General features: G+C 34.0%; 1 protein-coding gene across 2 annotated transcripts; it reads left to right on the plus strand.

Moving 5' to 3' along the window:
- Positions 1–5,036: 5,036 nt before the first annotated feature.
- On the plus strand, positions 5,037–12,656 carry LOC118738255. 2 transcript variants are annotated; one of them, XR_004992879.1, is made up of 3 exons: positions 5,037–5,656; positions 11,734–12,226; positions 12,285–12,656. XR_004992879.1 is itself a non-coding variant. In XM_036469184.1 (2 exons), exons 1-2 carry the CDS (start codon positions 5,434–5,436, stop codon positions 11,925–11,927), a joined length of 417 nt encoding a protein of 138 aa, XP_036325077.1. In that variant the 5' UTR covers positions 5,037–5,433; the 3' UTR covers positions 11,928–12,656. The 2 variants fall into 2 exon arrangements, 1 of the variants encoding a protein (XP_036325077.1); XM_036469184.1 differs by having other exon boundaries at positions 11,734–12,656.
- The last annotated feature ends 7 nt before the right edge of the window (positions 12,657–12,663 follow it).

Raw genomic sequence — 12,663 nt, forward strand, 5'->3', positions numbered from 1 at the left:
AACGAATTGTAAAGCGGAAACGGAGACGAAAAAAGGTAGAAGCAACAACCGGCTCTGAATTTAAGTGTACTTCCGATAATTGTATATAGAAACAAATGCGATTTAATAACGCATTAGAAAGCGAAACAGCTAGGCGCCAAAACTACATTAAGTAAATATCTGGTATAGATAAATCAGTTCCGAACGAAATTTTCTTTAGTGGCATTCCAGTCGTTCATGATGCTCTCCATGACGCACTAAGGTGTTTGCGCTGTACCGTTCGCGTCGCCGATGAACAAACTCATTCAACCCCCAACCTATTGCAACTTGTTTAGAAAGTGAAAATTGGAAAAACCCAAATGACATGAGCAAAATAAAGCGAATGAAAATATATAGTCAGAACAAAGCACAACAACGATAAACTGATGGCAAGTAAAATGTACGGACAAGGAAAATGGTGGAAAGTCAAATTGTGTAATTGCAAAGTGCCAGCAATGACAACGTACATATGTATGTATGTATGTATGCATGTACATATGTGCAGAATGACAGCGACACAAGATTATCCAGTCAACTAACAGCTAAATACACACACGACGAGTAGCTCGTCCAAAAACGTAAGGAACAAGTGTTGCAAGCGAAGGAGCGAGTTGTGGGTGGGCGATGAGAGTCAACCTAGGTGGGAACGGCGTTGGAACAGGAAACAAATGAACTTTAGGAAGTTTTTGTTTTTGTTCGCCCCGTGTACTGGCACTATGTATATTTTCATTTTCATTCAGGGCAAATCGCGTTTAGTTAAATACAAATGTAAGCGCATACCTACAAATGTACTTAGTTATGTATGTATGTATATATGTAGCATATATTCAAGTGTACATTCCTCCGTATACATATGTATGTATGTATGTACAAACATACATATGTATATATGTATGGACATGGATTCATTGGGTTAAGTAAAAAGGCAGCAAGGCAAGCAGACTGTCAGGCCAGAATATACAGACAAGCGCGTATAGCGCACGGAGAAAAAATATACGCGCAGCACGCAAAATTAAAAAAAAAAAAAATTAAGGAAAGAGCAAATAATAGAACAATCTTCAAAGTGAAAACAGAAGGAATTTTAATAGTTTAGTCAAATAAACAAGTGGAGCAACTACTTGGCCCATGGCAGTCGAGTCAATCAGTCAGTCAGTTGGACAAATTTAACCTTTTTTTAAGTGTTTAACTTCACGGTTTTTGCGATAGCTTCTGAAATTTATGGAAAATTGGAGCAGCGCATAAAAATAGATGAAATACGCGCATAGAAAAGAAATCGACATATGCACGAATGTGTGTAAGTCATCGGCATATTTGGAAAATTATTATAAAACGAAAAGTGGAAGCACAAAAAAGTACATAAAAAATACAGACAAAATTTTGAAATATTCTAAAAATCGGGTAGGAACATTAGTTAATACTTACATATACAGCAGAACATCAAATCGACACACACACGAACATATCTACTGACAATCGTATGGAAAGATAAAGAATATTTCCAAGTGGATACACTTAAACGGCCAGAATAGTAAAGTGTTTTGTAAAAGTATTCGAGGAGATAACAGCTTTAAATTTCAATAGAAAAAAAATTGTCTTAAATCATTAGAAAAGTGAAAGTAATAAGTGCATGTGTGAAAACGTATGTACCTAAGCGCTTGGCTGAAGATGGGGTAGGTGAAGGTACGACTAACGGCGCAACGCTGGACTGGCATCTGACTTAAAACAACTAAATATTAGTGAATGGAATATATGGAATGTTGTCAGATGCTGTCTGTGTCATTTGCAAAAAGAGAAATCATCACGCAATAGGATCCAGTTGAAAAAATAAGACTAATCGAAGTATTTATGAAAAATCGCTATCGTTTTCGCCTCACAACCTATGTCATTCCTACGAATACGCCCGTTTGGTCTGTAAATACAAAATTTTGCTCGTTGCTCTCAAGTAGTGTAGTCAATCCATTAAAATTAGTGTCCATAATTTATTTTTATAAATTTTATGTGAAAGCAAATGCACGCCAAAAATCATAAAATTTAAACAGTGCATCATATTTGACAAGAAAAATTGCAGTAAAAACAAATCCTTCAATTCGACAAATGGTTGAGGTTGAATATTTCGCAAGCCATTTAAGTGCTATCATCTGTCCCAATAGCATTTTGGCATATGTATGTACATACATATTTCAGTGCTGTGAGTGATAGAATCACTTGCTCATCAGCGAAACGGACACCTTTACCGCCCTGCGGCACGGGCAAAATCGAACAAATTCGGCGCTTTTGTCGGCGTCTCTTACTAAATATTCCAGGGGGAATCGTCGTGCGCTCATCTTTGAACAAATAAATATGGATGTTTTTTTTTTGTATGTAGGTACATACATATGCAAACAAAAGTGTGATTAATTCATTAGCAATGAGCAACATCTTTTGAGATACATTTCCATTTCATCATCTTTCTCGAGATCTTTGCGCATATTCATTGTCTGCATTTGCTTTGCCTGCATCTTCGAGAGTATGAGCACCTACATACTTCACCTCTTACACCTTGCGGCTTGTGTGCCATTTGGCTTGCCTTAAATTTTCTTTGTGCGTGTTTTCGTTTTAATTTTCGTACGGATTTCCACACATTGTATTGTCCATGTGTACAGAAACAAGTAAAGTAATGGTTGAAATAAGCAAAGTAATCGAGAGAGAGAAAAATAAAAATCGAAAACTACCGCGAAATTGTGTGGAAAAGAAAATAAAGCTACGATTTTTGCATTTTAATAACTAAACGAAGATATCAACGGAACAACAAAAGGAAAGAGAACAAATCAAAACGGAAAATGAAAGTGACGTTCCTTAAAAAATTAGGTCGCGTTGTGTGTTGCACAAAAATATCGCATAGAATTAATAATCTATCACGATAGCTACAAAAGTATAACAAGCAGGAAGAAGAAGAAGAACCAGTGAAACAGGTGCAAAAGTGTTAATGATAAATCCAAACCAAGACAACTGCAGCAACAGGAGTAGAAAAGTATTAAAACCTCCAACCGCAAGCGAGCTTAGAACATTAGGATTAGCTCAATTTTGCATACATTTTTACCCGCCTTCGCTACTACACGCCCAACCCAACTTGTTTTCCACTCCATATCAATGCAGCCCGCCGCTAGAAAGCAACAGTAAGTGCACGTAGTGCAGAGAACAACACTCACAGTTCTCGATTAGGGCTACGAAGAGGCAGGCACTCCGTTGCCAAGTACTGCCAGCTAAACAAAAAGAAAAGTATAAAAAAAAATGCTTTCAGACCGCAATGTTGGTAACAAATGATGATGCACTGAGGCGATAGGGCTGAGCCAAAACAATTGCTTTGCTTATGTGTGTGCAATTGCTAGCGACGATAAAGGCACACTAGCCCAACCCGCAAACTGCAAGCAGTAAGCAGCCAATACACAGCACAGGGAGGAAAACAGGTGCATGTTTTAAAAGTGACCAACGTTTTTTTTTTTTTTTTGGGGCGATGAAAAAGCGTTGACCATCACTTATGGCGCAACAAATAACAAGAAAGTGTTGATTCCAGTGCAAAGCAAGTAAATGTATGTACATAAGTATGTATTTATGTATGTACATTAGACTGCATCGCCAAAAAGAAGTTGCGGCTTTGTCGACAGGATTACCAAACCTAGTATATTTTAAGGCTTCTACCAAAATATTTCGGAAAAATATTAAGATTTGCGTAAGCTAAATAAAATACCTCTAAAAATAGATTTTTTTATGAATAAAAAAACGGCCTCAAGCTCAATAAAAATTGTTGAATATAATTGTTATAAGGCCATAAAATAACAAAAATAAAAGTAGTTTCTTAAAGGATTTTTTGGAACAAATCCCCTCGGATGACAAAACAATTTAAGCTTAAAAAAATTGACATAAAAATATTAAAAAAATTGTATCAACGGAATCATAATAATGAGATATTTGATGCTTTTTTTTAACTTTTTTTCAAAGATTTGTGTAAGAAAAACTTGAGTAACTGCTCCAAAACTTTACCGATATAGACTTATGAGGTATCAGGGGAAAGGTATTTTTTCACCCTTTTTATTTCTTTGCAAAAAAAGCTCATTCATGTCCCAATTTTTTCTTTATTCAATACCAACACATCTTGATTCATCATGGAATGACAATCGTTTGTCTTACCTTCCTCTCTCATACTTTGAATGAGCTTATTTGCAAATAAATTAAAAGGGTGAGAAAATACCTTACCAATGATACCTCTTAAAGCCCAAATTGGTAAGGTTTTGGCTGAGTTATTCAAGTTTTTCTTAAACCAGGGCAAAAATAGCATCAAAAATCCCATTATTATGATTCCGTAGGATTTTTCTTTTAAATATTTTTATGCAATCTTTCTAAGCTTAAACAGTTCAGTCATCTGAGGTAATTTTTTCAAAAAAATATTTAAAAAACTTTTTATTAATAAAAATTAAAATTTTTAGAGGTATTTTCAAATTGGTCCAGCTCACGTAAATCTTAATATTTTTGCGAGATATTTTGGTGCAAGTCTTAAAATATAATAGATTTTATAATTCCATTGGAAAAACAGTAGGTACCGCTTTTTTTTTGTATGGGGAGTGTTGCAGTCTAATGTACATATGTATACATGACCGCATAAATATGGGAATTTCTTCTTATGCACAAGCGAGCACAGGTGGAAACAAGTAAATTGATATAGTACAGGGCAGATAAAAGAGTGAACAGTAACACGTTTAAACCTATAGGTGATAAAAGTTTTGTTGATCATCTATTTATTTCAGCAGCCGCTTTGACCGCTTACATATGTATGTATATATATACATATGCGTGAACATATATGCATACATACATAAATACATAAGTACAGACGTTCAAGTTATTGAAGCTAAGGTCTGCCCAATAACCCACGACTCGTTCTACGTTATAAATTAAAAACTACATAGAGAAAAAATGAAATATAATTTATAAACAACAACTACAGAAAAACTAGTTAAAAAGTAATTAGCCAGAAAACAAAGTCCAGCACAACAACAACAAATACATAAGCAACAAAGTAAAAACTTCAAAACGGCAGGCAAATAACCAACACACATCCTTTCTAATAATCCGCATACACACCACCCACCACTAGCTAACACAGCAAGCAACCGCCGCCAGCCGCCAGCCGCCAATCGCCAACCGCCAACTAAATTGTCGCCGTCACTGTCACCTCGCCGGCGAATAGTACAACCACTGGAAATACACAACAAGAAGGGCGGCCATTTACGGTAACTAGGCAAGAAAGTCGACAAAGCTCGACAGCCTATCAACTTTACCAAGCAACCAAACAACCAAACAACCAAACAACCGACCGGCCGACCGAGCCGCCGAGGGCACAACACAATCATTCAGCTCCAAACTCGGTGACGTACTCTTATGAAAATGAATGCCAGTCTCATTTACGAAATCCTCATGTATTTAAATTCATTCTACTTTGGTATGTACGCCACATTTGAGATTGGTGTCGGTGTCCTCAAGGCAATCGGATTGAATTATACTTCGAATGAGCTAACGCACGAGGGGTGCATATTACTCGCATTGTGCATCGTCGAGACAATACGAATTGTATTAGGTCGGAAGAGCAGTCTAAGCGATCGTGGTATGTAAATAAATGTTTTTCACTTGTTTATTACTTGTCCATTCAAAATACATACTTTCAATGCAATACATACATAAATATTTCCTTTATGTTCCATTTTGTATGATGAGTGGGTCTAGGGGGGCGGTGTGACTGCGAACGCATTATTGCGGTTCACATGCCTACACTTTTAGCAAAAACATTGCATCTACCTATTGTACGAACCCTGCAGGAAAAAGTAAATAAAGGATGGGAGTGGTATCCAAGGTCTGAACTATTACTAATTATAATGGAGTAAAAGTATAAAACGACGAAAAACTATACATAACGCAATTCCTTCCGAGCCCCCAGAATGAGCCTCGCTATCAAACTTTTTTTTATATATAATGAATACTTCTTAAGCATGAACAGCTTTATAATGTCGAACTCCGATTTAAAAACAGCTATGTATATTGCGAACTTGGAATATAGATGGTCAGATTCTTGTCCAGCAAAAGCCTATGCATAAAGACGTGTGGACTCAAAGGCCTATACATAGAGGCCCGAGAGATTTATATAAGTATGCTGTAAATTCGAGTACATATGTATTACTAGGCCATAGGTACCAGGTACGACTGACGCTGTAAACCATTTACTCATTTTCACCTTTAATAGTCTCCCCAATTCCTATAACGCTCCATGCGAATTTTCCATTGTTCGAAATAGAGCACGCCGTTTTCTCTTTCACAGCTTCAACACTGTGTTACAGTAATTAGCTAGAATTCTCTTGATAGATACTACGCAATGAGCCGGCGCATTGTCTTGGTGGAGAACCGATTACTTTTCTTTCCACAATTTGAGTCGTTATTTTTTTCTTATTCTTTCACGGTTTAGGTACCTACTCAATCTTAAATTAAATCTCACAACATATCTGTGCTCTATTGGTACTCTCACATTTTTTGGGCGAAACAAAAATTGAGGATTCTTAAAGCAATCTATAAAAATTCACAATGTGTACCGAATGTCCTTTATCCATGCTCAATACCAATTTCCTACACGACATACCCGTTTTTACGTATTTACGTTGTACTAAAGTTGTGTATTCATGTTGGCGCCAATAAATTTTAATTGTAATGTTTTTAACTATAGCATTATAGTGCTTATAGTAATGTATTAAGTTCATATAGGGTTGACTCACTTGTAGAGCATAACTAAATATATGAATATGTATGCATATGTATATATTTACATAAGTATGTAAGTACTTGTATATGTATGTATGTATGGACCAGCATACTTCTGCAAATCGTAGCGAGTGACGGCAGCAGGGACATTTGTTAAGCGATAAGTATTTGATAGTAACTGTAGCACAGTGGTCCTCAACGGCCTACAATTTATCGTAAGTTTCATTGATAGAAGGTACAATATTTACACAGAAGTATCAACTTCTCAACACTAGTAAATTTGGAATTGTTACTGCAACCGGAAAAAGAGTTATTTTCTGTTTTTCTTTAGATCTACTTCAGGACCATCTGATCCATCGCAAGAACAATCTTCGGAAGGAATCGTCATGCACATTAAAAAAAAAATAAGAATGTTGGCCCCTATCTAACAACAATTTAACAGGGCTGCAAACCGCTTTTTGAACCGAACGGGTTTTTGAACCGAACTGTCGCTTTTTTCGGGCTTCGAACCGAACCACGAACCGAACCGGTTTTATTTTGAAATGCCAAAACCGAACCGAAAACCTCTCCAAAAAATGGTTCGGTTCGGTTCAACAATTAAAATCCACTAAAGCATTTTTCAAAATTTTTTTTTGTTTGATGACAACCCCGTGAGTTGTAATTTCGTCCATATAAAGAATGCTTGATTTTTTTATATAGAAGAAAATGCTTAACAATGCTTGTTAAATACAAAATTTATAAAACACGGATTTTTAAAGTTTGGATTAAAAAGTTTGATGCAATTTTGTTGAAATTCGTAGATTTTTTCTAATTTTCGTACAAAATTTGAAATTTTGATTTAAATGCTTGTTGTTATATAACGAGCTATACTTTTATAAAAAACTAATTAAACCCACAAAAAAAAATAGTCAAATGCCGCACTAATATTATTTTGATCATAAATATACTTGTACATATGAAATTAAGGCCAAGTTTAAGCTCGAGCCTACCGAAAATGAGGTTTTCAACATTAAGCCAAGATTTTGAGGGTCAAATCGAAATTCTGAGTATGCTGTTTTAATTTACATACTCGACTAGGCTCACCACTTGTTAAAACGTTAAAAAGTTTATTAAAATTTTTCTAATTTCACTTCTAATTTTTTTGTTTTCTTCCTTAGAAAATAATTATCCAACATACATACTTTGTATGGAAGAAAATCCGTGAAAAAATGCTAAAAGTCAAATTAAAACTTAAAAATTGTTTCCTAGAAATTCTTATTAAAAAGTTTGCAATTTAGATGAAATTGTGCATAATATTCATTGTTCTTGCACAAAGTTTGAAACTTGGGTTTACATGTTTAAAAAAATAAGCATTAAATAAAGAAAAGAAAAATAGCCAATACTTGATAAAATGTCGCGTCCCTATTTTTTCGACCACTCTACATATATACATCTCAATAACAAAACCTTTAATTTTAATATTATGGAAATATACTTTAGCATTAAGAAATTGAACCAATTGAATCGAACCGCGGTTCAGGGATGCTCTTTTACCGGTACAAGCCTTTTCTATTTAAGTGGTTCGAACCACTGAACCGAACCGCACAGATTTTTGGAGTGGTTTGCAACCCTGCAATTTAACAAGAATTTCTCCACGATTTTAAATTACAGTTTATAATAATTCTGCTGAATCGGTCCCTACAACCGATTCTTTCTCTTTATATTTTTTTCTTAAAATCAAGGTCGTGGGAAGTATTTTTCTATATACATATTTTCAAACAGTTTTTATTGCTCCGAAGCTTTCACAGGAGTGTTTTGTAAATTTATTTATATGTTGATTGCGCGCATTTCATTACTTTTCAATAATTTGCATATTTCTTAAAATTAAAATAATGCAAATGCAATTATTACATATGATTTACATATAAATTTCATATGACTGACGAAAATTGTGTCAACGACAATTTTAAACCCCGACAATGATAATTTGTCACTTTTTCAATGGAATTTCTCATGGAATTTAAGAGGTGCTGACAATGGTTTTTATAAAACAAAGTTCACACCAAACTGTCGAATAGTCACCGATAACATGGAGAATGCCTGTCTTTACAAAATTATCACTGTCGCTTTATGAAATAGGCCCCTGGTAGGATTTCGTTTCAAGTGTGCTTTTAAAGTATGAATAACAGTTTTCTTTGACATTTCTGTGAAACTTGTGGACCGTTGTGAACCATTGTATGTATGTATGTATGTATGTATGCATAAAATAGATTTCTAGAGCTCTATAAAGTGACATTTTCATACAAATTTTCGATTTATAAAGCAGTTAAAGTCTTCTTTATTTTTTATGAATTTGAGTGTAAGAATTTAAATTTTTTGCACGAGCTTCTGATAGCTCGTAACCAGGTTACACAACATAAGGTAGTTCCATTGTCACTTTTTCGTGGCCATATTAACAACCCGAAATTCATTATAAAATTGTTATATATGTACATGAAGATTGTATTATGTATATACATACATATCGAGCCCTAACCGCCAAAATAACGTAAGCGACATTTTTTTCAAAATTTTCTTTTTGATGCAGAAATGCATCTAGATGCTCTAGGAATATTTCTGCATCAAAAAGAAAATTTCGAAAAAAATGTCGCTTACGTTATTTTGGCGGTTAAGCCACGATATGTGCATAAGGAATACTGTGTAATCTGCCACGCCAATATTTAATTACTTTTAAATAATATCATTTTTAAAGTTAAAGCGTGCGAGTAAACGTGTTAAATGACTGCGTATGGTGCTACGGGGTGTATACGTTACATACGCAATTACGGGTAACATACAGATGAGCGCGAGCGGTTGATTTTACTTTTTTTAGGGCCAAATTCACAGTGCGTAGTTAACTCAGAATCGACAGTTTACTGCAGAATTTTGTTAACTAAATATTTTTATGCTGAAAATCTGTAAACCGCCGAACTTTTAAATTTTATACATTCATAATTATTTATAATCGATAAATGACGCTAAAGTCTAAATATGAAGTTATTTTAGAGTTCTAGGCAAATGTTGGTTTAAAAAATACTTATCAGTTGCACACTATAAAATAAATTCTAAATTGTCGATGTGTGTGAAACAAAATGGGCTCCTTAAGCGAAATAATGTAGGTATTTTTTTGTATTAAAAGATTATTTTGAAAGTGGTCTAAAATATTTCACATATTTTGGGCATAAATTATCATTTATCTGTATTTGAATACGGCGGTTATTCTTTCAACTTAATTAACCAACGGTACAAGATTTTGTCATTAGTTTAGAACGTATGAAGTGAATTAGACCACTTTCAAAATTATGGGCACATACATACACTGTGACCAATATTTGTATGGTGTTATAGAACTTGTAAATAAAATATCTTAAAATCAATTCAGTAATCTAGATAATTTTACGTATCTGATCAAATTACAGAGAGGCAAATTCTTATTTAAAAAGCCGTTGATTATTCAGTCATGACTTAGACAATCAGATAGTACATATGTATGCGGTATGCCTTACATCTATTTATTTCGTTTATAAGTTCTAAAATTGTATTTTTTTCCAAATACGCATAGCCCTATAATAATTCCTATTTTCAATGGAGTACCTCAAAATGAATATTACTATTTAAGGCACTTCATGCTCATTTTTTTATTCAAAATAAGCAACAAATATCAATAATTGTGATATAATAAGGCCGGTCTTTTTAACATTTCATGTTCATGATATTAAAAAACTAAACATATTCATAAAAAATAAAGTAGTTTTAAAAAAGGTTTATAAATGGATTAATGTATGAAAGCGTCAATTTATAAAGCTCTTTAAACCTACTTTGGGCCATATAAATAAAATCTAGGCAATTGCTTTTTCTTAAAATTTCATACCTTTTACTTCAATTTTGTTTGAATAAATTGAGATCTAAAATTTTAAGAAAAAGCAATTGCTTATTTTTTATTTATACGGCCCATTATTTTTTATGAATACGGCCATACAAATTTTAGGGTATTACAATTATACCTAAGGCTATATTTTGAAAAAATAAAAAATACATTTCAAAAATATTTGTCGAACTTTAACAAATTTTGTTTTTAAATTTCCACTTCCGGGGTGGTTTAACAAAAAATTTTTTTTTTTTTTGGTAACTGATGTCGCATTTTAAAAAGCGAAATATTTTCTTACAAAATCGCGAAGTTTAAAAAATGCTTTAGAAAAAACCTAATTTCAGTAGTACTATTCTTTGGAAGCTCATAACTCCAAAAGTAACCATCATATAAAGAAAAAAAATATGCGCACAATTTCATACTTTACACAGGTAAAATTACCCAAATTATGAAGAAATTCTAAAGCATCACCCATTTTTCCCTGTCCGCTTGACGCGAAATGCCCCTTCCGCATTAGTACTATGTACGAAAGTATTTAATAAATGAAACAAATACAGAATTTAAGATTTCGTATATTTGAAAAGCATACGTAAATATTAAGAATGCCTTCGTGCTATATACAAAATTATTGGTACAGAGATTTGTTCGGTAATTTACGCCTGTTTTTTTGTAAAATAAACGAAAATTTTCATAAATTGTACTGAAAAAACTCCTTTCGTTATATTTACGAATGGTTGGTAAAATGTGTTCGCATTTTGAACGAAAGTTTCGTACGTTGTACGAAAACCAAGACTACGAAAATTTTTCGTAGCATTTTTACGAAATTTTATTTTCAGTGTGTGTAACATAAGTATGTATGCATTTATGTATGCTCCTGCCCCTGCTGCTCTTAATACACACACACACACACATATATGTATACTTTGCTAGCACACATGCTACGAGTGTAATTTGCATTAAACACATAAAACTAAACTTTATTTTATAACTTCTTTCGCATATAAATATACTAACTTAATAAAAATTCCCATTTTCTTCTCTTTCCAAAGGTTGGCAAGCAACAGCATCCGTAATATTAACACTGCCCAGCCTTGCTCTCGTCATCTACTTATGTTGTTTTCAAACCTACGTTCTCAAACTCGAAATTATTCTGAGTGCCTTAATGATAGCCCTCCAAGGTGCTGAACTAGTGTATGCCGGTGTCTTCATTTGCACCATGTTCGGTGATGTTTCGTATACCTAGCAGTCGATAATAATTTATGTACAACTGATACACTTCAATTCGAATGAATTTCACGTCTTTATTTTCCCAATGAATCAGCAAAAATGTTGATGCCAAAGGTGCCAATGATCGTAAAAATCACGCAAGCAAATACCCTGGTACGGAAGTCAGTCAACACGACGAAAACGCAAGCGAAGAAGACGACGTACTCATATACCAACAAAACCGATGATAATGATAGCGATAAGGAAAGCGGAACTCTAAGCAACCGAAAAATGTGGAAAACTCAGTTGGATTCTAGCGAGATGAGACACTGATAAGTACGAGTAATATAGACATACTACTACATACATACATAATACATGCCTACTATTTAAGAGAACAAAAAGCCAGCATTTTAATGTAACGGATTTCATTTATATGTACAAATGCACCTAGTCGAATGGGGAAAAGGTAGAGAAAAGAGCTAAAGTGTCAAGCGGATCGCAAAAAGAGGGAAGAGAAATAGGAAAACGGAAGGTGAGAAACCGACGATAGCTCTGTACATACATACATACATATGTACATGTGTATAGTAGTATATCGTGGTGTGTATGTACATATGTATGCAGCACAACAAAGGCAAACCCAAACCATCTCAATGTGCAAAGGTCAAAAATTAGCATACATTGGCAGCTCCAAGTTGACGTATGCAAAATTCAAAAATACAATTAATGTAAGTGCTGCTGACACAAAAGATAGCTGCAACACCAAAAAA

Source organism: Rhagoletis pomonella, unplaced genomic scaffold, assembly GCF_013731165.1.
Source record: "Rhagoletis pomonella isolate Grant_MI unplaced genomic scaffold, Rhpom_1.0 Rhpom_scaffold_00001, whole genome shotgun sequence".
In the NCBI taxonomy this organism is placed as follows: domain Eukaryota; kingdom Metazoa; phylum Arthropoda; class Insecta; order Diptera; family Tephritidae; genus Rhagoletis; species Rhagoletis pomonella.

Coding starts and splice junctions, on each gene's coding strand:
- LOC118738255 (XM_036469184.1), top strand. CDS start 5,434: ATGAAAATGAATGCCAGTCTCATTTACGAAATCCTCATGTATTTAAAT. Junction 5,657..11,733: donor GAGCAGTCTAAGCGATCGTG/GTATGTAAATAA, acceptor CTCTTTCCAAAG/GTTGGCAAGCAACAGCATCC.